Source organism: Oncorhynchus mykiss, chromosome 5 (assembly GCF_013265735.2).
Source record: "Oncorhynchus mykiss isolate Arlee chromosome 5, USDA_OmykA_1.1, whole genome shotgun sequence".
Lineage (NCBI taxonomy): Eukaryota > Metazoa > Chordata > Actinopteri > Salmoniformes > Salmonidae > Oncorhynchus > Oncorhynchus mykiss.
This window is the reverse complement of record NC_048569.1, coordinates 18,382,213-18,410,170: the sequence shown is the minus strand read 5'-3', so window position 1 is coordinate 18,410,170 and position 27,958 is coordinate 18,382,213. Positions and strand designations below refer to the sequence as shown.

Below are 27,958 nucleotides of genomic sequence, written 5' to 3'. Positions count from 1 at the left end.
AAACTATCACACTTCAGGTGTCCACAGCACTGTACACAGACAACTGACCTTGCAAAGGTTTATTATTATTATTAAGTCCCATGTGGCTCAGTTGGTAGAGCACGGAGCTTGCAATTTCAGAGTTTGAATCCCACGGGGGACCAGTATAAAAAAAATATGAAAATGTATGCACTAACTACTGCAAGTCACTGTAAGAGCATCTGCGAATTGACTAAAATGTAATTATTAATAATTTGAATCATACATTCATATAAAAACAAATGGTTTTCTAAAAACAAGATCAATGTGACATTACATGGAATGAGGATTGTTTTTAAACACATTTTGGCTCGTATCAGTGCATCAATGAAGTCATGAAGACGATCACAGTGGTCTTCACTTTTCATTCATTCACTCATGTGCACAGTAACCTGTAAAGAGAGGCTCAGCTGGGATACCACGCCTGGGGAGGGAGAGAGAGTTACCAGTCAAGAGAGAGGACAGGAAGAGAGAATTACCACATTGTATACTACCGTTAAGAGTTGATCATTCTTTTTACTACAACTGGGGGGCCACCATGGAATTAAATAGAACAGTAGTACAGAGAAGTAAACTTAGCAAAAAAAAGAAACGTCCCTTTTTCAGGACCCTGTCTTTCAAAGATGTTTGGATTTTTACGAATTAACTTCACAGATCTTCATTGTAAAGGGTTTAAAACACTGTTTCCCATGCTTGTTCAATGAATAGACAATTGTTGTGGGCGGTGTGTCACAGCATCATCGGACTGAGCTTGTTGTCATTGCAGGCAATCTCAATGCTGTGTGTTACAGGGAAGACATCCTCCTCCCTCATGTGGTACCCTTCCTGCAGGCTCATCCTGACATGACCCTCCAGCATGACAATGCCACCAAACTGATCTTTCTGTGCGTGATTTCCTGCAAGACAGGAATGTCAGTGTTTTGCCATGGCCAGCAAAGAGCCCGGATCTCAATCCGATCTCAAGCACATCTGGGACCTGTTGGATCTAGGGCTAGTGCCATTCCCCCAGAAATGTCTGGGAACTTGCAGGTGCCTTGGTGGAAGAGTGGGGTAACATCTCACAGCAAGAGGTGACACATCTGGTGCAGTCCACGAGGAGGAGATGCACTGCTGTACTTAATGCAGCTGGTGGCCACACCAGATACAGACTGTTACTTTTTGACCCGCCCTTTGTTCAGGGACACATTATTCCATTTCTATTAGTCACATGTCTGTGGAACTTGTTCAGAATATGTCTCAGTTGTTGAATCTTGTAATGTTCATACAAATATTTACACGTTAAGTTTGCTGAACAGTTGACAGTGAGATGACGTTTCTTTTTTTGCTAAGTTTATGTATCTCTATGGGAACGACTTACTGGACCATGCGACAACGGTGCTTGGCTAGACGACTGTAGGCATCGTTTAGGTCCCTCACATCCCTGTCACTCCACAACCGCTCCCCCACAGCACTGGCACGGGGCCTGAGCATAGGAAACACATTATGGGACCAACATACTTCTTAGTAATTAATCTGTAGGCTATAACATTGCTGAACATATGTGTGAGATAATGAAACATCCTTTCTCATCTATTATTGATGTGGCATTGCCTGGTGTACCAGAGTCTAGGGGTCAGGTTGGTAGCATCCACATATTCTCCCCACAGACATGCCTCTCCTCCAATCACCAGCTTTTTCTGAGCATCTGTGCCTGGGTTCAAAGGGTAATTTAGGGGTCAGGGGGTAATCACCTTCACATAAACATCATATATGTAAACATTTATGTATGACAATTTCTGTATTTAATCTTACCATGTGAACACAGATTTTGGAGGGACATTTTTCTGCTACTTCAGTCAACAGGTTTACACTTAGTTGCACAGAAATCCAAACCGTGTGACCATCGGCTCATTAGAAAAAAAGCAGATGGCTTTTGGCACGGTGGGGGTTTTCCCTATTCAGACTCAGAAAGTGGGTGATCTCAGAACTGTGTCACATTAATCCACTAGCACTCTACAACAGCAGGGCCAGGCAAAGTCTTTCTTTATCACAAACCATAAAGCAAGTCAATCACTGTATTGGTCTTTGCTGCCCTACTGTTAATATTGAGTGAGGTATTGTCAGTGGTGGAAAAAGTACCCAATTGTCATACTTGATGAGAAGTAAAGATACCTTAATAAAAAATGTCTCAAGTAAAAGTGAAAGTCATCCAGTAAAATACGACTTCAGTAAAAGTCTAAAACTATTTGGTTTTAAATATTCTTAAGGATCAAAATTGTAATTGATCAAATGTACTTAATTATCAAAAGAAGTATAAATCATTTCAAATTCATTATATTAAGCTAACTAGGCAGCACAATTTTCCTGTTTTTTCATTTACCGATAGGCAGGGGCACACCAACACATCAAACGACACGTGTTTAGTGAGTCCGACCAAATCAGAGGCAGTAGGGATGACCAGGGATGTTCTCTTGATAAGTGCGTGAATTGGACCCTTTTTCTGTCCTGCTAAGCATTCAAAATGTACCAAGTACTTTTGGGTGTCAGGGAAAATGTATGGAGTAAAATGTACATTATGTGTCTTTAGGAATGTAGTGGAGTAAAAGTTGGCAAAAATATAAATAGCAAAGTACAGATAAGATTTTTTTTTTTTTAAGACTTACGTAGTACTTTACACCACTGGGTTTGTGATGAGTGTTGGGGCCAGTGTGCATAATGACAAACTAAGAACTCCTCAAACCCTAAAATGAACAAGCACCATCTAAGTTGGACATTTTAAGGATGCACGAGTTGTACCAACACAAAGACCAGTAAGAGCCGAGGAATCGTACTTTTCCAGAAATAAAGCCTCTGTCCAAAGCATCTAGATGGGCTGCCTGTGTAAACACAGCCTAATTCTGATTTTTTCCCCCCAATTATTATTTATTTATTTTTAATTAGTGGAGAACAATATCAGAATTTATCTGCCTGTGTAAACACAGCCATATAGGACAAACACCATTGAAGTTCTATGGGTCGGCCTTGTAAATGGCCTGCCAGTCTTGGCCGTAGGAGATGCGGTTCAGGTACCAGGGTGTGGAGAGCAGGGTCTGGTAGCCTGATGCTGTGACCCTCGTCATCTCAGCCTGGTACTGCTACTGGTTACCTTTCCAAATGTGGATTAGTGAATCTGCCTTCAGCTACATACAGTAGACACACAGATACACATGCAACATGTGATTGAGAAATAGCCTTAGCAATTAGGAGTATTATTAGTACTGATTAGGGTAGAGTAGTATTTTTTGGAGAAAAACATGAAATAGAAAAACAAAATGCCACAGCAGAGCTCACATGGATAAGCTTGCATCAGGGTACATTCAAGATGCAAAACAACAGAGCAGTGACCAATTGAAGTAGCTGTCCTCTTGTCAGATGCTTCCGGTGGGGTGGTTTTCATCAATGCATTGGCATTCGTCTCTCTTCGAGGGTAGAGATCACAATACAGGATGCACCAATTTCAAGAGATATATATATACATACACAGTGCCTTGCGAAAGTATTCAGCCCCCTTGAACTTTGCGACCTTTTGCCACATTTCAGGCTTCAAACATGAAGATATAAAACTCTATATTTTTGTGAAGAATCAACAACAAGTGGGACACAATCACGAAGTGGAACGACATTTATTGGATATTTCAAACTTTTTTAACAAATCAAAAACTGAAAAATTGGGCGTGCAAAATTATTCAGCCCCTTTACTTTCAGTGCAGCAAACTCTCTCCAGAAGTTCAGTGAGGATCTCTGAATGATCCAATGTTGACCTAAATGACTAATGATGATAAATACAATCCACCTGTGTGTAATCAAGTCTCTGTATGAATGCATCTGCACTGTGATGGTCTCAGAGGTCCGTTAAAAGCGCAGAGAGCATCATGAAGAACAAGGAACACACCAGGCAGGTCCGAGATACTGTTGTGAAGAAGTTTAAAGCCGGATTTGGATACAAAAAGATTTCCCAAGCTTTAAACATCCCAAGGAGCACTGTGCAAGCGATAATATTGAAATGGAAGGAGTATCAGACCACTGCAAATCTACCAAGACCTGGCCATCCCTCTAAACTTTCAGCTCATACAAGGAGAAGACTGATCAGAGATGCAGCCAAGAGGCCCATGATCACTCTGGATGAACTGCAGAGATCTACAGCTGAGGTGGGAGACTCTGTCCATAGGACAACAATCAGTCGTATATTGCACAAATCTGGCCTTTATGGAAGAGTGGCAAGAAGAAAGCCATTTCTTAAAGATATCCATAAAAAGTGTTGTTTAAAGTTTGCCACAAGCCACCTGGGAGACACACCAAACATGTGGAAGAAGGTGCTCTGGTCAGATGAAACCAAAATTGAACTTTTTGGCAACAATGCAAAACGTTATGTTTGGCGTAAAAGCAACACAGCTGAACACACCATCCCCACTGTCAAACATGGTGGTGGCAGCATCATGGTTTGGGCCTGCTTTTCTTCAGCAGGGACAGGGAAGATGGTTAAAATTGATGGGAAGATGGATGGAGCCAAATACAGGACCATTCTGGAAGAAAACCTGATGGAGTCTGCAAAAGACCTGAGACTGGGACGGAGATTTGTCTTCCAACAAGACAATGATCCAAAACATAAAGCAAAATCTACAATGGAATGGTTCAAAAATAAACATATCCAGGTGTTAGAATGGCCAAGTCAAAGTCCAGACCTGAATCCAATCGAGAATCTGTGGAAAGAACTGAAAACTGCTGTTCACAAATGCTCTCCATCCAACCTCACTGAGCTCGAGCTGTTTTGCAAGGAGGAATGGGAAAAAATGTCAGTCTCTCGATGTGCAAAACTGATAGAGACATACCCCAAGCGACTTACAGCTGTAATCGCAGCAAAAGGTGGCGCTACAAAGTATTAACTTAAGGGGGCTGAATCATTTTGCACGCCCAATTTTTCAGTTTTTGATTTATTAAAAAAGTTTGAAATATCCAATAAATGTCGTTCCACTTCATGATTGTGTCCCACTTGTTGTTGATTCTTCACAAAAAAATACAGTTTTATATCTTTATGTTTGAAGCCTGAAATGTGGCAAAAGGTCGCAAAGTTCAAGGGGGCCGAATACTTTCGCAAGGCACTGTATATATTTTTTTATACATTTGCAAAAAAGTGTCTAAAAACCTGTTTTCGCTTTGTCAGTATGGGGTATTTATTGTATGTAGATTTATGAGGATTTTTCAATTATTTAATCAATTTTAGAATAAGGCTGTAACGTAACACAATGTGGAAAAAGAGAAGGGTTCTGAATACTTTCTGAATGCACTGTATGCCAACTTCTTGCTCATAATGTTTAACGTGCTACAGTGTTACTGGTCTTGAATGTAACCCTGATATAAGAGAAGCATTGTGCAGCTGAAAAACAATGCATCATGAATGCCAAGTGAACATGTACAGAAAGGAAAATAACTGACAATGTAGGAATTGTCAGGGATAGTATTTGGAAAGTAATACCCTGCAACAAGCCATGAAGATGTATACTTCGGGCCACCTGTCAACATTGTAATACTGTGTTTCTCAATAATGGTCCTGGGGACCCATAGGGATATTGTACTTTATGCCCTAAAATTACACAGCTGATTCAAATGATCAACTCACCATCAAGCTTTGATGATATGAATAAGGTTTTTAGTGGTAAGGCAAAAACCAAAATACCCCTTTGGGACCCCAAGACCAGGATGGAGAAACATTTTTAATAGATGTAAACAAGACACTTTTTCAACTGAATAGGCTGCTCTCAAAACCAGCAAGAGCTAATGGCACAACATAGAGCCGAACCCGCCTTCCAACAGTCACCATCTCCCTACAAAACTTTCTTCCAGAGAACAGAGATTTCGATACAGCTGTGCAATATTAAAGCGCAAACCTGTTGAGTGAAGTCTTTCAGTTTTTAATCACTATTTTGGCATTTTCAGCCCTGGCGTGTTAGGCCAAAACACAGGGAAATTCCCATATATATATTTTACACACGTTGGTGTTTTTATACTCTCATCTGATGAAGCCAACTGACCCTTGAAACTGAGCGGCTCGGCTCTGTAGAACTTCTGCCAGTCCTGTCCATAGCTAATGTAGTCTAGGTACCAGGGGGCGGAGAGGATGGTGGTGAAGCCTGCCTCCGTCACCTTCTGAAGCTCCTCCTCCACCTTGTTCCCCATCCACACATGCACTACCGTGTCCGACTTCAACTGCAAGTATTACACTGATTTGTTAGACTCAGAGAACATATTTGTCTGTGTATTATTTGTGGATGTGGTGGTCAGACTTGGGTTTCAAATAGCCGATCGATTCAAATACATTGAGCGTTTGCTTGAGTCTGATGGGAATTCGATTAAGCTTCCTCGAATCCCCTCTCTGCCGGGAGGGCCAGATGGGTGGTATTTTCAGTTTTGGGACATTTCTTTTGGTCTATTAATCCAGGCAAGCTCAAACAGACACAGATAGACTTATGTGTGAAGTTATGGTGGTTATCAGATAGTATTAGCTTTTCCTTTCCAACTCTAACAGGGGGGAAACTATAGAAGCTAAGCCATGAAGCTAAATGTACTACTATGTAAACACCAGGCAAGAAGTGAGTAGGGTAACTGAAGATATATTGATTATAGAAGTATCAGAATTTGATTTCAGAAAATGACCCTTTGATTTCTAGACATTAGAGTGGCTGCTTTTCACTCTGCCAGTGCTTATAACTGCTGTTGTTCTGCTACCTTAACACCGTTGTCAAAGACCTCCTGCCAGATCATGTAGCCCTTGTTGGTAGTGGTGATGATATCCAAGAGCCTATCATGTGACAGAAAATAACCACATGATAATGTGAATAATTAAGCTTAAGAAAGAAAAAAAAAGAGTGGAAATCAAGGAGAGGAAATCTTTGAGAATATATGGATAAATTACGGTTTTTCAGGTTGGCGTAATTTGTTTCACTTTAAGGCCACCCAGAGGTCTGAATGAAGACACACCTCTGGATGTAGAAAGACTCCAGCTTGCTGTAGTCCATCCCAAAGCCTTGCTGCTCCATGAACTTCTGGATGTCAGGGTTGGACTTCCTGTGGATCACAGAGGCAGAAAGTAGAAGTGTTTTTATTGATGCGCTTGATGTTGGCCAAGACACGGCCAACAGTACGGTTTCTGTGATTTAATTTCCATTGAGTGTCAAACAAGCCAGTGTCACATTGCTGTTGGCTATTGACAATTATTGTGGTCATAAATTTGTAGTGGATGAGGAGTCTGTGGTTAAGTGGGTGCTGAATATGTTAACTGTAACTCCCATTGGAAAATGCATGTTAAATGTCCCTGTCTCACCAGCAGCTGAAGTCGACCTCATCTCCTCCCAGATGGACGTAGGCATCAGGGAACACTGTGTTGACTTCCTTGAAGAACATGCTCATGAAGTCATAGGTGGTGTTGAGCATGGGGTTGACCGGTCCGAACGAACCAGAGGGGCTGGCTCCAGAGTAACAGGGGGTCAGCAGGTCCTTCTGCCCTGGAAGGGGTGAGCATGGGGGGGAGGGGGAGGGAAGCATGAGTGAGAAGGGTGCATTCGAGAGAAAGGACGTGTAATTTGGTGCAGATAAAACCAATGCAATATCAGGTAGCTGCATATTTCAGTTAAATTCTTACAAAAAGATTATGAAAATGTGCATGTCTAAAGGACAAAAGACAACCCTGACCCCCTAGAAATGAACCCCTCGATACAGCCAGAAAATGTTCATCTGAATGACCCCACATTCACCTTTGCCCCATGACTGAGTGTGCCCAGGGGTGTCAAACTCAGGGACAACCCGAATGCCCCTTAGGCGAGCAAACTCGATGATCATCTTCACATCAGAAGGCGTGTACACATGTGTGTACGGGTGGTATGCTCCCTGCAGTCACAGGATAGAAAAAGTTATCTACACACATTTGACATTTATATGAAACATGCATAATTTATGCACGTCCCGTACTTCATGATCACAAGGAAGTTCAGACTGGTTATATATCCCTACATCTATTATTACAGATGTGTTAGCAATATGATGGCTCTACCTAGCCCTTTCAGGTGTGGGAAACTGAAGGCATATCAGCTGAAATGGGACCAGGATCTCAATAACAATGCCCATCTACTCACATGTTGACTCAGCTGGGGGAAGGTACGGCTCAGGTAAGGGAAGGAGGGGTCATCTACTATGTGCCAGTGGAAAACATTGAATTTGTTCCACGCCATGGCTTCCTGTGTATGGATTGGGGGAGAACATTATGTTATGAGTATGACGTTATGCCATTATTAGAAATTGAAAATGATTTGATCATATGGCCAACGCAAACATTTAACCATAACAACAGTGAACTGAAATCAGGATCCATGTATCGTCCTCTCACCAGATTGGCTAAAATTACTTTGATGGGCAGGAAGTGACGAGAGGTGTCCAATAAGAGGCCTCGATGTGCAAACCGTGGGAAGTCGTGAATGTCTGTCCTATTGATGCTTTTCTGTGAAAAAAAAAAAGTAAAATGAAATTATTCTTGAAATATTGGTACAATTTACACAATGAATACTGAGTCACTGAGGCCAAAACCACGATGTTAGATTGAAAATAGCTTGCTAAATTGAGGGCAACTGAATGTCCAAATGTGTTGATGCAATACAAACACTTGGAATAATAACAAATTAAAACCGGTGAGGTAGTTTACTTCCGTAATCATACGACTGGTGTTCAGACATGGGTGAGGCCTCCTGGTTGAATGTAGCAAACTATTCACATGGCACTAACGCAAACTTACTGCTCCATATTCATCCTTATACACCAACTGGCTAAAAGTCTCCAGACCTAGCAATTAGGAAACGAGACAGAGACAATGGTTAATCAACAGTCACAATCGCAACGATTGCAAAGACATGCTTTACAACTAGGGATGTGCACCTTACCATCTCAAGAGGATTCGATACGTACCTAGATGTATGGGCTCCGATACCATATAGGACAGATATGTTTTAGTTTAGTTTGAAACGATTTGTGAGAGTCGGTTTGATATGTGGTGTGTGTAAATTATGTATGTCTATAGTGCATGTACTATGTAGGCTCCTGAGTTGAGCCATAAGGGAGACTAGGCATCTACCATCTCATTACCACTATCAGATTAGGGGGGTGCACTGTATCCCGTTTTTGGTCCCCCCACTTTGGTTATGAAACCACCATCACACATACTTGTCATTTTTGCAGATGAAATGTTTGAGATAGCTCATTTCTAAACGATAAATATTGATTCTATGACATTAGCTATGACAAGGCCAATACATAGCACAACTTTGGATTTCACCCCCCCACATATCAAAATCAAATGGGTTTGATCGTTTGGAAGTTAACAGAGTGATCTTCTCTTCTCTCACTTCTGCCACACAGTTCTCCTTGCTGTCCTCGTTATGAAGTTATGAACTTTACCCTGTATATCAAAAAACGACCAAATACTCTGATTGTTTAGAGCAAAACTACCAACACTTTTGCAGACGCTCTTATCCAGAGGGACTTACAGGAGCAATTAGTGTTAAGTGCCTTGCTCAAGGGCACATCAACAGATGTCACCTAATCATATCTGGGATTCGAACCGGCAAGCTTTCGGTTACTGGCCCAACCTCTTAAACGCTAGGCTACCTGCCGCACAGTGCGCAGTTTGATTAGGCTACTGATATCGCCTGGAGATGTTCTGCATTCAAAATGACTTGTAGATTAACAACAAAATAGTTACAAACAGTTTGACACTGAAGGATAGGACTTCAGTTGTCACAATAGATGGTCTGAAGAACGGAAGGTATGAAGAACGTAATACGAGCAACAACAACAAATTTAACTTCTGATTCAGAACGTTTGAATAGATTTTCTGACCGATACATTTGGGTCAGTTTGGGGTCCGCGAACCAATGCACTTGTATCTCAAACATTTGAATCTGTGACCGATGGGTATCGGTGAATTGTTACATCCCCATTTAAAACACACTGCTGCAAACTGCTACAACTACTACAGTGTAGTGTTGTAAACAGTACAATGATTTTTTTTTCTTTTTTTTTTTTCTTTTACCTTTATTTAACTAGACAAGTCAGTTAAGAACAAATTCTTATTTTCAATGACAGCCTAGGAACAGTGGGTTAACTGCCTGTTCAGGGGGCAGAATGACAGATTTGTACCTTGTCAGCTCGGGATATGAACTTGCAACCTTTCGGTCACCTTTTCGGTCACAATGCTCTAACCACTAGGCTACCCTGCCGCCCCCTCTCAGGACAACAGTACTATAGAAAGTACAAGTCTCAAAGATCAGGTTATGGAGATAGTACTTTCTGTAGCTCTCTGTAGCTCTCAAGGTCTAGACACAAGAAACTCTAAAGGCAACCACAAAAGTTGCACATGGGTTATGAAAACAATAACAAATAAAGGGTTATTATAGTATGAAAATAGAGGATGTGGTGACGGTCTTGAACAAACCTCTTCATCAGAATATAAACAGTGTGTAGAATAAAAGCCATGACCCCTACCTCTCAGAGCTCCCCACACCTTAGGTGCTTTCAGCACAGCAACAGGAGAGTCCACTGACAGTTTGTCTGTGGAAAGGCAGAGAGAACACAGTCCTATGTTGTGTTTTAAAATGTGTTAACATCCAATAATGCAAATTGATTCAAAGATATACATTTGTCATGGTTACCCATCTAGGTAAGTGAATGTGTCTTCTTTGATGTGTAAGTAAATACGTTCATTTCTCTATTAGTTTGGGGCCTTGAAACTCATCCACGACCAAACTTGCATGTGTACTACTGGTGTGCATTCATGAAACAGTAGCTAAGGGCCTTCACAACAAAGATCTGACCGTAGAATAAATCCATTATCTCCAATACAATCCAGGTAATCCCTCTGTGGGATAATCTCAATTGCATTTCCTTGATTCCTTGCGTCTGCTCTTCTCGACTGCATCTCAAAACCCATTGGATGAGAAGGTCAGAGGTCCCGCCCTTCTGACCATCTCATCCAATGGGTCTCCCTCTTGGTCTACTACTGATGTAAAATATACTGGCAGACATAAACCGCACCAGAGGATAATACTCCCCTAAACACTGGTGTGGGATGATGAGACCCCGATCCCTCTGGGGAGGCCCCTCCACTATACGACTGAAGTCTCTTATTTGCATATATCCTGCTCCAGTCCCAAACTTGAAAACATGTGCCCATAGTCACAGTCTCTCAGGAGTGCTGATCTGGGATTAGGTCCCCCCCTGACCATATGCTTTAGAAATCAGATCCTGTGTTAGCACACTCTGAAAGTCTTTGTGCATACTTAGAACACCAGCACCCGTCTTTTCTTACTAGCACTGACCTTGCTGACAGCAGTTTTATTGTGGTAAAATGTACATATTATGACTGAGATATGTAGTTGTCTCTCCTAGCTACCTTAAGATGAATGTGTAACAGTATAGCTTCCGTCCATCTCCTCGCCCCTACCTGCGCTCGAACCAGGGACCCTCTGCACACGTCGACAACTGCCTCCCACGAAGCATCGTTACCCATCGTTCCACAAAAGCCGCAGCACTTGCTGAGCAAGGGGAACAACTACTTCAAGGTCTCAGAGTGAGTGATGTCACAGATTGAAACGCTGTTAGCGCGTGTAACAGTATAACTTTAGTCCGTCCCCTCGCGCGAACCAGGGACCCTCTGCACGCAGCATCGTTACCCATCGCTCCACAAAAGCCTCGACCCTTGCCGACGTCACCGATTGAAATGCTATTAGCGCGCACCACCGCTAACTAGCTAGCCATTTCACATCCGTTATACGCGCACCCCGCTAACTAGCTAGCCATTTCACACCGGTTACACTCACCCCCCTTTTGACCTCCTCCTTTTCCGCAGCAACCAGTGATCTGGGTCACGGCACCAATGTAACTACTTCAAGGTCTCAAAGCGAGTGACATCACCGATTGAAATGCTATTAGCGCGCACCACCGCTAACTAGCTATCCATTTCACATCCGTTACACTCACCCCCCTTTTGACCACCACCTTTTTCCGCAGCAACCAGTGATCCGGGTCAACAGCATCAATGTAACAGTATAGCTTCAGTCCGTCCCCTCGCCCCGACCCGGGCGCGAACCAGGGACCCTCTGCACACATCAACAGTCACCCACGCAGCATCGTTACCCATCGCTCCACAAAAGCCGCGGCCCTTGCAGAGCAAGGGGAACCACTACTTCAAGGGCTCAAAGCAAGTGACGTCACCGATTGAAATGCTATTAGCGCGCACCACCGCTAACTAGCTAGCCATTTCACATCCGTTATACGCGCACCCCGCTAACTAGCTAGCCATTTCACACCGGTTACACTCACACTCACACCGCAGCAACCAGTGATCTGGGTCACGGCACCAATGTAACAGTATAGCTTCCGTCCCTCTCCTCGCCCCTACCTGCACTCAAACTAGGGACCCTCTGCACACATCATCGTTACCCATCGCTCCACAAAAGCCGCAGCCCTTGCTGAGCAAGGGGAACAACTACTTCAAGGTCTCAGAGTGAGTGATGTGACAGATTGAAACGCTGTTAGCGCACACCCCGCTAACTAACTAGCCATTTCACATCAGTTACAAATGCAGTATAATTGTAAGTCGCTCTGGATAAGAGTGTCTGCTAAATGACTAAAATGGAAGAAGACAAACACCATGCCTGTGAACTCACATGACTCGTCAGATGTCACACTGGGGTAGCTGTCACACTCAGAGTCAGCTGATGTGATCCACACCTGTAATTCAGACATGTCAGAGGCCAATGCCTTTTTGCTCTTGTTTTGCCCTTGTTTTCTGGAACTGGTAAAGATGTACTCATCATACCTGAAGGAAGGAGGAACAAAACCAGTGTCATGTTTGTGTGACAATTGGTCTAGAACCCCAGGAGGAGAAGAAATGTAAGTAGAATATCTATCCATAATACACTTCAGCAGCAAGCCACTTGTATTTATACATTCATTTATCTAGTACTTTTGAAAAACATTCAGATTGATACATCTGTAGGCCTAATAAAATAAAAAATTAAAGCAAACGTTATTCGAATGGAAAATCTGCAGTTTAAACAATAATAAGCGACACCTTTTGGGGTCAACAGTTTAGGGTTGGGGCTGGAGAAATGTAACGCCTCATTCATAAACTCATGAGGCAATTAATTTATATTCTTCAAGAGTCAATGGGTACATTCATTTAAAAGTCAAACTACTGATGTAGCAACCGCATATTGCCACTTTAAAAGGAGCTAACGCAAAACAAACAAATCATGAAAGCATGCTGATTGATGCCTGTTATTTACACGACTCGGTCGTCTTACCTTCGATATGCATTTTGAAGAAGTCTGCAGCTCGCACCAGAAGACGATTCTTTAGCGTCGAATATATGGAAGCTAGCACCGCTGAGTTTGAATACTACCGTGGATATTTTGACTTTCTGAGGCAACGGCCAAAGAGATCCATATGGAGAATCACCCAGAGTAGGCTCCTCGTCTATTTCAGCGTCATTATAATCATAATCTTGCGTTGCCCAGCAGACAACAACCGCGAGCAACAACGCTGCAAACTTCAGCGTTGCAAACATGATATGCTATGGTGTTGCCAGTCGACTGACAACTGGCAAGACTGCATTAGCCTCGAGCGGGTGGGGCTTGAATCAATGTGGAAATAGGACGAAATCTAATCTAGCAAATCATATAAAACGTGTCTTTATTTATATATTGAGCCATGAGACAGTAAATCACTGAAAATCGAGCATTTGTTTGGTTAATGGTCAAGCAGCCAGTGTAATATGTGACCACAGGGACTGGCTAGATGACCTTTCAATCTAGCTATCTGAGGACTTTCAACTCATAAATCATGTAAAGGAAATATAAATACATTATTTATGAGTTAGAGGTCCTCAAGATAGCTAGGCTATTTATTGTAAATACCTACTACAAGTATGAGTGTCTAGAATATCTCCACAAACACATTACAACATGATTATGTTTATTTGCTCTCATCTCCACCGGATGGATTAAAGTCTTATTGCCACATAAATAGATCATGGTTAAAAAAAAGCATATGGCCAAAATACATAAGCAGGTTGAGGGATAATCTAGCCAGTACCTATGGTCACATATTACGCCGGCTGCCTGAACATTGACCAAACGAATGTTCGATGTTCAGTGACTGAGTAAGAAGACTTGATAATATGACTCCTTGCTCTTTGAACTTTCTAGAATCAACCTTTTCTCAAGCTTTAATTTTCTCCAGCAAGTGGCGATGTTGTCACAAAAACAGTCATGTTTCACAAAATTGTTTCAGACTCTAATGAAGTTTTCATTCAGTCTCACATCAATCTCAACAATATCTCACCATTTCACAATTTCTAAGTGGATTAATTATTTGTGCCAATATGTTTCAAGCAGTAAAACGTTTGAAATTTTGCCAATGTTGCATGCCAAAATGACCTATATCCATCTAAACGTACTGTCCCGTGTCTGTCTGTCCATTATATTTTACAAATATGAACACATTTAGGTGTAAAGACCCTGGCAGGCAAAATATATATTCCACGTAATTTGTACACTAGACTATGTTGGGTCATGGCCAGGCCTCTGGTCACGTGTATATTGGCACACACCTACAGTGCCCCCAGAAAGGATTCCATACCCCTTGTCTTATTCCACATTTTAGTGTGTTACACCCTGAATTCATAATGGATTAAAGTAACAAAACACATTTCACCCCTCTACACACAATACCCCATAATGACAAAGTGAAAACATTTTTTGAAATGTTGCCCATTTATTGAAAATGAAATACAGAAATGTCTCCCTGAAATATTCATGTCTCTGAGTCTGTGCATGTTAGAATCATCTTTGGAAGCGATTACAGCTGTGAGTCTTTCTGGGTAAGTCTCTAAGAGCTTTGCACACCTGGATTGTACAATATTTGTCCATTATTATTTTCAAAATTCTTCAAGCTCTGTCAAATTGGTTGTTGATCATTGCTAGACAACCCTTTTTAAATCTTGCCATATATTTTAACTGTGAGTCAGTCTTCTTGGTAAGCAACTCCAGTGTAGATTCGGCCTTGTGTTTTACGTTATTGTCCTGCTGAAAGGTGAATTCATCTCCCAGTGTCTGGTGGAAAGCAGACAACCAGCTTTTCCTCTAAGATTCTGCCTGTGTTTAGTCCCATTCCATTTCTTCTTTTTTTTAATCCAGAAACACTCCTATGATGGAGACATATGTGATTCTAATGACATCATCAACCAATTAGTAGGCAATACCTACTCAAAATTGATCAAAATCACGATGCACACCTATGATGTCATTGGAAACGCTTATCTTCCTCTATGTTTTAGTACAAAACGTAGAAATGCACCAATTTCACATGTTGATGTTGCGATGGTGCTGGAGATGATGACTATGAAGTTGGAGAATGGTGACGTTTCCCATTAAGGAAGTTGACTTCATGGAAATCAAATGTAGCCTAATAGAAATCATATTGTGTGCATTTTATCATCCAGTAGGCCTTATATGGTGTGCAAACAAATCTGAACTCACGTCTATATTACAGAGTGGAGGTAGGCTGTGGGCTATTTAGGCCTTCTGACGGGTCAGGATACCATTTGTCTGTTTGTAATAAAGGGCACAGTTCTGCAGGTGAGTAAATTGTACTCCTCTTAGATTTGAGACGCCAGACTCTTTCTCACTGACTATTTTACTGTTTTATTACTTCTCCCTTCCGTTGTCATCCTACCGCTGCTGCTGCTCCGTTCCCACTAGACTACTTTGCATAGCTTTACCTCTCCCACTCCGCTTCCTCGACACGAGGACGTTCCTCCCCCTTTCTCACTATAAACACACCCTTTGATTTTACGGAGGGAAGACCCGACTCAACCGAGCGCACAGTATGCACTATCGACATAGAACTCCTATAGGATCAGAAGCAAGTCTGGAGTCAGTCCGCGAGCGCAACCCTTTATCTTTATTCCTTCAAACTGGACGGAACGACGAATGTTGAACTGCAGATCTCATCACTGAACGACACATTTGGATGAGTCGAGTCCATTGACATCTATATAGGGATAGAAATATTGTCCAGATCCTTTCCAAATAAGGCTATTCCTTTTTGAGGAACCCAAGACGCGCATTCTCCCAAGCACAAGTGGCTTGCTTGAACCAGCATCGTGGCTACTCTTCCAGCAGTGGCATGTTCGAGGGATAAAGCAGACACAATTGAACTCCTACTTTCACCCAAAGAGGTAGGAATGGCACATAGGCTATTTGTATTTTTCACATTTGAGAATTGTTATTGCCATTATTGTTGATGTTGTGATATAGGCTCCATGCACGGAGGAGCTTTGATGGAGCATTTAAGAGGATCACATCTACCATTATTGTGTCTTTCTGTGGAAACGCCTAAGTTTAAGAACATAGCCTAGACACCATCCTGTAATGGATTTTGCAGCATGACACTTATTAAAGGAATTCCTCAAATGTCTGTCTAGGAGATGTCATATTATAATTATTTAGAGGACAATATTCAGAGGGAACGTTGTGTTTTCACATTTGCATTATCATGTTAATTGGCTGCATGTATTCTAGCATACTTTAACGAGAGAAGCAACACAAAGCAAAGATTGAGATCATATAGCCTAACGTGTTATTTTTAGGGCATGAAGAGGACTTTTAGCATGTGTACGTCTTTTATAAATATATTCAAGCCAATCCCATCTAGAAACACTGAGGCGATGTTTATAAAAAAAATCAACCCTTGCAATTGTAACCCTTATATTGTGTTGTCTTCTCATTGATTAAACCCGGTCTATTCTGAATGGTCTCCCTGGGTGCCCTTCACAGCTGCTCCCGGTGTAACGAGATTAACGGAGGGCATCAGGTGTGATATAGTGCCAACATAGCTGCTGATGTGTCATTAATGTTCCTTATTCGGTTAAATTCGGCAAGGAACACAATTTTAGTCCCGTGGAGCGTTGGGTTTAACAACACAATTAACCTCTCGCACAGAGACGATGACAGCCAGTCGGGGACCGCCGGCATTGTATTGGTTACATGACAATTAGGACTGATTGGATTTGAATATACACTCGCAGATGACGGCTGTTTACACTGAGGGGTTAAATTGGCATTTTGCCCAGTGATAGGGTTTATTTTTCCTGCATGGATCGGACAGTTATAGGATATACATGCCTTGCTGTTTACTTTTGCAAGTTTTCTCCCTGCCTAGCCCCCCCACCTCTTCTCTCTATATCCCTGGTCCACTTTGAACAACTGGCAATGATTTGACAGATTCCAGCTAGCCCCAGACATCAGATCAGACAGGGTCTTTGTGTGTGTGTGTGTGTGTGTGTGTGTGTGTGTGTCATGACATCATCCAGCACAGCAGCTATCTGTCTGCCTGACCCAGTCATATCAACGTCTCTGGCAGACAGACATTGCTTTCTTGATCCCAGCCTAGGGAGCGAGCGACCCTGCTGATATTGATCATATCACACACCCTGCCTGAAATCAAAATGAGATTGAGAGGTTGCATTCCAAATGGCACCGTATTCTCTATATAGTGCACTACTTTGACCAGGCCGCATTCCAAATGGCACCATATTCTCTATGTAGTGCACTACTTTGACCAGGGCCCATAGGGCTCTATAGGAAATGGGGGGCCAATTGGGATGCATCCTGAGAATGTGATGGAGACTCACTACCCTTCCTTAGGACTGTGTAGAGATGAGTAATACACTCTTCCAAGCTTGGCTTGGACTAGCTTCCATTTATATTCAGGGATTCTGGTTAGAAAAAGGACTTTGAACTGTAGGCTACATCCCAATGCTTTAAATATATTATCATGCATTTTTCTATGATGTGTTTGTATGGGTTTCCATATGTTTGTATGGGTTTCCATATGTTTGTATGGGTTTTCTTTTTAGAATCACTCATGCCACTGGCTATGTCTATTACTTGATTATTATACAGTATAATAATGCAAATACAATTCATAATTTTGTTCTCTTTCTCCAGGATTCAATGAAAATGTCTGTGTGCGTCCATGAGAACCGCAAGTCGCGTGCCAGCACCGGCTCCATGAACATCTACCTGTTCCACAAGTCGTCGTACGCCGACAGCGTCCTGATGCACCTGAACACACTGAGGCAGCAACGTCTCTTCACCGACGTCCTCCTCCACGCCGGGAGCCGCTCTTTCCCCTGCCACCGTGCCGTGCTGGCCGCCTGCAGCCGCTACTTCCAGGTAAAGACAGTGTTACCCAAGGCAGGATACTGTTAGTGTTTGCCATTGGAAAACAAGTCACGTTTAGCTGCCATGCTAACACTAGCTGGACCAAATGCTAATCCGCTAACTCTTGGTTTCCCACCCCCTTGTTTGTCTGTCAGGCTATGTTCTCTGGAGGTCTCCGGGAGAGCCAGGCCAGCGAGGTTGACTTCAGGGACTCCATCCACCCTGAGGTCCTGGAGCTGTTATTAGACTACGTCTACTCCTCTCGCGTGGTCATCAACGAGGAGAATGCAGAGTCTCTCCTGGAGGCCGGGGACATGCTGGAGTTCCAGGACATCCGGGACGCCTGCGCCGAGTTCCTGGAGAGGAACCTGCACCCGTCCAACTGCCTGGGCATGCTGCTGCTGTCCGACGCCCACCAGTGCACCAAGCTGTATGAGCTGTCCTGGGCCATGTGCCTCAGCAACTTCCCCGCCATCTGCAAGACAGAGGACTTCCTGCAGCTCCCCAAAGACATGGTGGTGCAGCTCCTGTCCCACGAGGAGCTGGAGACAGAGGATGAGAGGCTGGTCTATGAGGCCACCCTCAACTGGGTCAACTACGACCTGGAGAGGAGGCACTGTCACCTGCCGGAGCTGCTGCAGACCGTCCGCCTGGCACTGCTCCCCGCCATCTTCCTCATGGAGAACGTGTCCACAGAGGAGCTGATCAACGCCCAGTTAAAGAGCAAGGAGCTGGTGGACGAGGCCATCCACTGCAAACTGAAGATCCTCCAGAACGACGGGGTGGTGAACAGCCCCTGCGCCCGGCCCAGGAAGACCAGCCACGCCCTGTTCCTCCTGGGAGGACAGACCTTCATGTGTGACAAGCTGTACTTGGTGGACCAGAAGGCCAAGGAGATCATCCCCAAGGCAGACATCCCCAGCCCCAGGAAGGAGTTCAGCGCCTGCGCCATCGGCTGTAATGTCTACGTGACCGGCGGGAGGGGCTCAGAGAACGGTGTGTCCAAAGACGTGTGGGTCTATGACACCGTGCATGAGGAGTGGTCCAAGGCAGCGCCCATGCTCATTGCCCGCTTCGGCCACGGGTCAGCCGAGCTGAAACACTGCTTGTACGTGGTTGGAGGACACACGGCCGGCACTGGCTGCCTCCCCGCCTCGCCCTCGGTGTCCCTGAAACAGGTGGAGCAGTTCGACCCGGCGGCCAATAAGTGGACCATGGTGGCGCCGCTGAGGGAAGGCGTGAGCAATGCGGCGGTGGTCAGCGTCAAGCTGAAACTCTTCGCCTTCGGCGGAACCAGCGTCACCCATGACAAACTTCCCAAGGTGCAGTGCTACGACCCGCAGGAGAATTGCTGGATGGTTCCTGCCTCCTGCCCGCAGCCCTGGCGCTACACTGCCGCCGCCGTCCTCGGCAATCAGATCTTTGTGATGGGCGGGGACACAGAGTTCTCGGCGTGCTCGGCCTATAAGTTCAGCAGCGATACCTACCAGTGGACTAAAGTGGGAGACGTGACGGCTAAGAGGATGAGCTGCCAGGCCGTAGCGTCAGGTAACAAACTGTATGTGGTGGGGGGCTACTTTGGCACACAGCGGTGTAAGACTCTGGACTGTTATGACCCGACGCTGGATGCTTGGAACAGCATCACTACCGTACCCTACTCCCTCATCCCCACTGCCTTCGTCAGCACCTGGAAACATCTCCCAGCCTGACCTGCATGGCATTCTGGGATAACCCCACATCTCCATCCCAACCCCCCTCTCATGAGGTATGGAGATCTCTCTCTCTCTCTCTCTCTCTCTCTCTCTCTCTCTCTCTCTCTCTCTCTCTCTCTCTCTCTCTCTCTCTCTCTCTCTCTCTCTCTCTCTCTCTCTCTCTCTCTCTCTCTCTCTCTCTCTCTCTCTCTCTCTCTCTCTCTCTCTCTCTCTCTCTCTCTCTCTCTCTCTCTCTCTCTCTCTCTCTCTCTCTCTCTCTCTCTCTCTCTCTCTCTCTCTCTCTCTCTCTTTGTTTGTTTGTTTGTTTGTTTGTTACTATCTGTCAGTAGAGGAATGAGATGGAATGCATAATGTATTAGTGATACTCTAGGCAGTCCAGACTGGAGAGTCCAAGCGATTTCAAATATTCTCAGCTGAGCTGAGTGCATAAGACAGTTTCTTGTTGTCAGTTTTTATAATGAACACTCTTTGTCACATATCTATTGGGCTGTGTTTTGAGCTCTCATTGTCAAATATCTATTGGGCTGTGTTTTGAGCTCTCATTGTCAAATATCTATTGGGCTGTGTTTTGAGCTCTCATTGTCACATACTGGGATGATATAAGATAATGATGATATAGATAAAAATCCCGTTCTTCCTCCATCACCCTACAAAGATCCTGATTGAATCAAGCACAAATGGACTATTGATAGAGTAATTAGATTGCCATGCGATTTTGGCCAGGGCTGAACTGCATGCTTTGAATACTAACCAAGCAGCCGCCGCTATTTGATTTGTGTCTGTTGATACCAGTGAAAACCACAGAAACAGGGAGAAACAAAATACACCAGACCACTGTGTGGAGAGAGGGGAGTGAGTGGTAGGATGGGGGATTGTATGTGTAGGTTATGAGACCGCAGGGTTAGGGCGAGACAATTTTGACTTTGCGGCTGGCCTAAGGGGAAATCACTCCGTTCTGCCTACAGGACAAGACTCATGACAATAAACTTCAACCTGCACGAGGCAGTGGAGGAGGAGGCACACAGGGGGTAATTGAAACAGAATAGAATACTTTTATTGTCCCTGTGGGGGAAATTTGTCTGAGGGGGTTGAGAGTGGGGAGGCCAATTAGACAAGTTACATGCCGGCAAGCTACAACATCCTGGTGAGGCTAATCCACTCTCAATTGCCTCTTTTTGATGGGTTTATGGTGCTCTGGGTGGGAGGTGAGAGAGAGGCAGTCTGGAGTACTGAGATGAGGAGAAGGCAGAGGGTGGTAACAGGGAATAAGGCTTTGGTGCCTGTCTTTCAGAGAGAACGCGAAGCAAAGCACAGCCAGTACACACACTCCGGCCCTGACAAATAACAGTGCCTGGACAGGAAGTGAGTGTTTACTGTTTCTCTGAGCAGCCCCAGTCTCCCCCACCTCTCCCCTGTGTCTGTGTGTCTGTCTGTCTGTGTATCTGCAAAGCCTTATAGTAACCACTCTCTGTCTCCTTGACGATAAGCAGGCCAGACGGATGTAGAGCACAGACCATTGGCAACCCTGCTCATTCTGAACACTGGAGACCCTGGTGTCATAATCCGACTCTCTCTTTCACACTCACACACGATCGTATAAAGGCAGACATACATACACACACACACACACGCATGCAGACACAATTGGCAGACCTTCTCATTTCGCAGACCTTGGTGAAATGGCTGTGTGCCCTCAGCTCATGAGCCAAAGAGAGGGGAGAGACAGAGAGGGAAGGATAGATAAATAGATTGATCGGCCTGGGATACAGATGCGCCTCTCCGCTCCTCTATTCTTTGCTCTCCTTTGATGAAATGCTCCCTGACTTAAGTGCAAATTTTTCTTCAGTGACTCATCTCTGAAACAGAGACTGCAGTGAAAGCTTTAACCCTCTAGACTAGACCAATGCAACATACTGCTTTTGGGTGTACAATTATTTCAGATTTCAGTCACTGATTTATTGTAAGGCCTGCTCCTCTCTTTTGTGTAGGTGCCCATTTTTCTGTAAACAGTCATAGTGTGGAGTGGTGACTCCACACAGAGACACAGTGACACTGACGTATTACTGGCCACTAAATAGTGGGAGGAGATGAGGGTGAAAAACAGATCTCTTCAGTTAGTCTGTTTTCACACTTTTTTTGTTGCTCAACACTTCCCAGGGGGACTCCCCTCTACACTTCCCTCTCCTCTCTCTTCATCCCTCCCTTTTCCCTTCCTCTCTCTCCCTCTATTAGGTCTAGTCCGTCCGGCTGGCTTGTACTGGTTACAGCCCCACTAGGTATCTGGTGTCAAGCTAATTCATGCTTTTGTTCAGAGATCTGCTTTCGTCTCGCAAGGGTGCCAATACTGATAAAATCCCATTTGTTATCATTCCATTTTGTAACGTCCAAGGTTGGTATGGACTGGGGAATTCCAGGGTATAGAATCCTCCAAAATCTGAAATTAGGATTTCATTATCAGTCAGCTGGCTCATTCCATTCATGCATTGGAGAGGATAGAGATGCTTGCTTATTGTTATTCATCCTTCGCTATGCAATGACCTCCAGGCAGATATCCCCATCACTAGACCTGGATCTTTTCTGGAAGCCTAATTGAGAAAGGCCTCTTCTGGGAGGCAGAGTTGGCGGAGCGACCGTTATGCACTCGTGTGTGCGTTCGTGTGCGTGTTTGCATGTGTGTGCCTGTATGTGCGTTTCCTCTAGCTACCACAGCCTGTTGTAAGATTGGGCCTCCCCCTCAAGATAGGCCCACATGGGAAGAAGGCGAGAGAGATGGGGGAGGAGGATATGTATTTAAAATGGATATTAGACTCTCGTTACACATAGGGCCTTCCCAAGGCTATAAACCATCTGTGGTGTAATGCTGAAAAAAATAAAGCTTTTAAAACCGAAAAGTCAGAATAAGATGCAGAGCAGAAGTCAAAGGCCGTCAGATTTGAAATATCTATCTGGATTTAGATTTGGGGGAGCGATAAAAAGAACCCTAACTGTGTCGGGGGAATGGCAGTAAAGTGGATGAATTTCACAAAGGAGTCCATTAGCCTTCTAGCCTAATGCATGATATCTCTGACAAGTCTCTAGAGGAACAGGTGCAAATGCAAGGCAGTGTCTGTTTAGTTTTTTTTTTTTTTTTTACTGAGGGGAGAAAGAGAATGAGTTAGGGGAGACAGTAAAGGAGTGAAGATAGGGTCTGGAGTCTATCTGAAGAATTTGTCTGTCCCTGAACTTTTGAATCTTAGCAAATATGTTAAATAGTCTACTTTTGAACCTTTTTTTCGAGGCGCAAAAGCAGAGATATTTTCCATGACCTCTTAAACACTTTGTCTAATGTTTTTTTTTTTTTTTCTCTCTCTCTCTCCTTTTTCCTCAGATTTCTCTGTTTTGCATCATCCACTGGATTCCAGCTGTGAAGATAGAATCACACTCTTTAACTTCCTGTCTGTGCAATAAAAAAATAAGACTTTCTAATTTTCTTCATGAAAAAAACTGAACCATTGTATAAGTGTGAAAACACACGATCCACCCAAATGCTACTGTGAGTTTACAGACGTTTAAAGAACCATCAATGCTCCTGAGAGGACCTTGTACACAGAATGATGTCAATGATGTCATATCGTTTCTGAGAGAGAGGTTTGGACGTTATTCATGCAAACAAACCCAACAACCTGCTGCTTGTACTGTAAGATCCAACAACCCCCTAATCCCAGTGTACTATCGGCATACCGCGCCTGTGCGTCTCAGCCTTCCATGAAAGACCCATCAACATATCAGTCACACACTCACACAGCCTGGATTTCTTTCCGTTCAATCATGAAATACTTGTACTACGGACTATGTCTTTGCTCTTCTCACTCTGATAATTCTGTGATATGAAATTTGAAAAATGAAGAAGAGGAAACATTCTCTGCACAGGGCCTTTAATGTAATAGTATGAAGGAGCACCTGTTTGGACATAGGACACATATGAGGGGAGAGAGGAGAGTGACCAGAGACTCCTCTTCAGCTTGATTATGAGCAGCTGATCCATAAACAGTTCTCTCCCTAGTGTATCTGAGACTTTAGACTCTTCTTGTTCCAGTCGTTCTGTCCTCGCCAAGGAAGAGGAGAGAGAAAGACAGAGATTGACAACCTCCTCCCCTCCTCTTCCTGTCCCCATCACCTAGTAGGCGTTTGGGGTTTAAAACGTTGTAAGTGGTGTTGGAAGTTCCTCTTTGGCAGTTTGCTGTGACACTACGTGTTGTGAGGACTTGAAGTGCCAGCACCAGATGAGTCTGAGAGGGGAGTTGTGGAGAGGGTGAAGGAGGGTCATGTCCTGACATGTCTACCGATGTAAAGTTACCACCCCCTTTCGCCCTGCCTCTCCCAATCCCATTCTTGCTGTAGGTCACTACACTCTCCTGATCCAAAATAACAATAATCAAAGAAGAGAAGTGGACAGTGCAACACAGAACTGAAGAAAATGCTCATTCAAGCTCAGATGGACACTAAGGGCTCGATTCAATCTGTAGTGCTGAATATCAGGATTACAGCGTGATTGAAATTGAAAGGCAATGTTTCCATGTTCGCGGAGACTGCATTCACGGTAATAGCTGCATATGTCGGCTCAATCGGAAAGGGCCTTTTAAAATGTTAAGCTTTCTTTACAGATTGCATCCAGCCCTGAAGGGTTTGCTCTTGCACACGATTTACTGTTTGTTCCGAAGTAATTCCAATGAGCAGTATTGTTTTGTTGGATCACTGGTGGATACATTTTCTACTTTGCCTAGAAGATTATTCTGAACTCTTCAGAGCATGTACCATGGATATGGGGACTCAAGTATGATTGGCATGATGAACTTCTCTGGCCAAGAGCATCTTGTTAACTTCCTAACCAAAACTGAAACGTAATACATTCTTGTCTTATCTTGCTCCAGTGTATCATGTTTCATAAGTCTTAATTTATACAAAAAGGACTTTACTTTATTTATTGTTTCTCTGCCTGCATTCATTTCCAGGTAAATGAATGTAGATCTTTTTAAGGGTAAATCATGCATGACCCTTGTTATAGATGCTCTATTTTATTGTTTATCCTTTGGTCTGCTTTTTTTTGCACAGTTCAGTTTCTCCCAAAGTGCAACCTGTTCAAACCATATGGTCAGTGAGGTGAACAGGTCAGAGGTCTGGGGTTAGGAGTCAGTATACGGATGGACACTTAGATTACCTAGAGTGTAAGTGGCCAGTGGGTGGGAATGTGTTTGTTTTAGAGGTGGACTCTGGGTAGAGTAACATCTCACATTTAAATGTTGACTCTGCTATGAGGCATATCTGCTTTATTTTAAGTGCCACACTCAAATATTCAATATTCTGACTTGAGATGAGCGTATGTAGCTTCTGTGTACATCATTTATCAATGTCAACGGGAGACTTGCATGAAAAATACAAGCTAAGCATGTAGATCTCAAGTCAGAATACTGACATTTTAGTGTAGTGTGAGTGTGAAGATGAGGAGGAGGAAGAGAATGTGTAGTTCACTGAATCCTGTAAATTTAAAGGACAGGCAGACACCGCAGTGCTCTTCACCATATGGGCACTGATGTATGGGAGGGAATATGACAGGGGAGAGTTCCAAAGACCAACAAAGAGAATGTCTTAAATACTTGCATCCACCGTTTTGTACCAGTAGTTGATTTCTGGATGTTTTTGTCTGTTTGTCTGTCTGGGTGGCCAAAATATTGACATGTACAGTTTAGCATGATGAAATCATTGTCAAGGTCAACATAAAAGCTAACAGTTGTATAGATTTTCCCAGGCAGGATGTGTTCTGGATGGATTCAGTGAATGGCCTCAATCCCTTGTATTCCACATTCCTGTTTGATTATTTGAGCCACCCAAACCTCCCAGCCCTCCTCACAGCCCAACTTCCACCTCCCAGCCCTCCTCACAGCCCAACTTCCACCTCCCAGCCCTCCTCCCAGCCCAACTTCCACCTCCCAGCCCTCCTCCCAGCCCAACTTCCACCTCACAGCTCAACTTCCACCTCCCAGCCCTCCTCACAGCCCAACTTCCACCTCCCAGCCCTCCTCACAGCCCAACTTCCACCTCCCAGCCCTCCTCCCAGCCCAACTTCCACCTCCCAGCCCTCCTCACAGCCCAACTTCCACCACCTCCCAGCCCTCCTCACAGCACAACTTCCACCTCCCAGCCCTCCTCACAGCCCAACTTCCACCTCACAGCCCAACTTCCACCTCCCAGCCCAACTTCCACCTCACAGCCCTCCTCACAGCCCAACTTCCACCTCCCAGCCCTCCTCACAGCCCAACTTCCACCTCACAGCCCTCCTCACAGCCCAACTTCCACCTCCCAGCCCAACTTCCACCTCCCAGCCCTCCTCACAGCCCAACTTCCACCTCACAGCCCTCCTCACAGCCCAACTTCCACCTCCCAGCCCTCCTCCCAGCCCAACTCCCACCTCCCAGCCCACCTCCCAGCTACCAGCCCATGTCCCAGCTCCCAGCCCTCCTCCCAGCCCAACTCCCACCTCCCAGCCCAACTCCCACCTCCCAGCCCAACTCCCACCTCCTAGGGCTACAAAAGCACAAACTGTTTAAGGAATTCTGTGGAGAACTCATTGGCTCCTTGATGTCGACCCCCTAACCAACCAACCCGCCCACAGAACACTGCACCTTTCTCCTCACCAATCAGATAAGAGGGTTCCTTTTAGAACATAAATTACCCTGGCAACAGTCAACATTGAGTGCCCCTCCAATTTACAAGTGATTGTTCAGTGTCATATTTTCCCTCTCTCATTTCTCTTTTTGCCCCCTCTCTCTTCCCGCCTTATTGGGATTCAGCTCGCTTATGTGTAGTGTGTTCTCCCTGACTGGCTTGCTGTAGGCATTCACCAAAATGATGGAAACTTCTTTATAAACACTTTCAATGTGCATTTGCTTTCATTTTTTCTGTCATGTTTCAATTTTTTATAACATTGTTTGTACATGTGACAGATTTTTTTTCACAGTGTGAAATTCATGGCAAAATAAATGAGTTTTTCCTCTTTACTGTAATCACTTGCCTTACCTGTCTTTATTTGCAATTGAGCTTTGATATATTGCAACTATTTGTGTAACTATTTGGTGTGCACACACAATGACCTCTAAAGAAATGTATTGTAACACTACGCTTAAACCAACATCCAATGTCTTTCCCAGGCTGAACTCATGAAGGCACGTGACGGTTTTGCATACAGGCTATCTATCATTCCTAAGACAAACTTCCCCTATAAACCTCCTGCAAATATTTTGACATAGCTCTTGAGTAGTAGGAATGAGGAAAACTACAACCCTCTCATTCCAGCAGTAGCACCATAGCCTTGGGTTCCGAAGGCCTAGCTAGCTCATTATTGCATGTTTCACATATTTAGGCAGCTTTAGAGGGAATGTAGTTCACTTTAATTGTCCCCACAGTATTAAAGCCCACTGTATTATCCCTCCACACAGCCTTTTGTTCTGTTAGAGGAGAGACTAAAATAATCCTATCTACTGTATGCCTGTGGCTTTCCATCTCCGCTCTGTTCTGCTCTCACTCTGTTCTCTCACTCCGTTCTCTCACTCTGTTCTCTTTGTTCTCTCACTCTGTTCTCCCACTCTGTTCTCTCTGTCTGTTCTCTCTGTTTTCTCTGTTCTCCCACTCTGTTCTCTGTCTGTTCACTCTGTTCTCTCTGTCTGTTCTCTCTGCTCTCTCTGCTCTCTTTCTGTACTCTCTCACTCTGTTCTCTCTCTGCTCTCGATCTGCTCTCTCTCTGCTCTCTCTGCTCTGCTCTCTCTCGGCTCTGTTCTCTCTCTCTCTGCTCTGCTCTCTCTCGGCTCTCTCTCTGTGCTCTCTCTCTTTTCTCTCTGTCTGTTCTCTCTGTTCTCTCACTCTGTTCTCTGTTCTCTGTCTGTTCTTTGTTTTCTCTGTCTCTGCTCT

The 27,958-nt window shown here is 44.2% G+C and overlaps 2 protein-coding genes across 5 annotated transcripts; one reads left to right on the top strand and one right to left on the bottom strand.

Moving 5' to 3' along the window:
- Nucleotides 1-44: 44 nt before the first annotated feature.
- Nucleotides 45-13,843, bottom strand: LOC110523365 (beta-hexosaminidase subunit beta). Of its 3 annotated transcripts, none has more exons than XM_021601996.2 (14): nt 13,383-13,840; nt 12,744-12,895; nt 10,561-10,626; nt 8,816-8,862; nt 8,414-8,524; nt 8,163-8,264; nt 7,785-7,917; nt 7,355-7,535; nt 7,012-7,098; nt 6,760-6,832; nt 6,066-6,240; nt 1,618-1,708; nt 1,376-1,480; nt 45-442 (listed from the first exon to the last, which is right to left on the bottom strand). In XM_021601996.2, the coding sequence occupies exons 1-14, from the start codon at nt 13,643-13,645 to the stop codon at nt 391-393; spliced, it is 1,638 nt and encodes a 545-aa protein (XP_021457671.1). In that variant the 5' UTR covers nt 13,646-13,840; the 3' UTR covers nt 45-390. The 3 variants fall into 3 exon arrangements, 2 of the variants coding, with proteins under 2 accessions (XP_021457671.1, XP_036832885.1); XM_036976990.1 differs by having other exon boundaries at nt 12,744-12,807; nt 13,383-13,516; XR_002473438.2 differs by lacking the exon at nt 1,618-1,708 and having other exon boundaries at nt 13,383-13,843.
- enc1 (ectodermal-neural cortex 1) lies at nt 12,833-27,057 on the top strand. Of its 2 annotated transcripts, none has more exons than XM_036976989.1 (4): nt 12,833-12,969; nt 18,090-18,317; nt 18,461-20,070; nt 23,385-27,057. In XM_036976989.1, the coding sequence occupies exons 2-3, from the start codon at nt 18,096-18,098 to the stop codon at nt 20,012-20,014; spliced, it is 1,776 nt and encodes a 591-aa protein (XP_036832884.1). In that variant the 5' UTR covers nt 12,833-12,969; nt 18,090-18,095; the 3' UTR covers nt 20,015-20,070; nt 23,385-27,057. The 2 variants fall into 2 exon arrangements, with proteins under 2 accessions (XP_036832884.1, XP_021457668.1); XM_021601993.2 differs by lacking the exon at nt 12,833-12,969 and adding an exon at nt 15,705-16,318.
- The last annotated feature ends 901 nt before the right edge of the window (nt 27,058-27,958 follow it).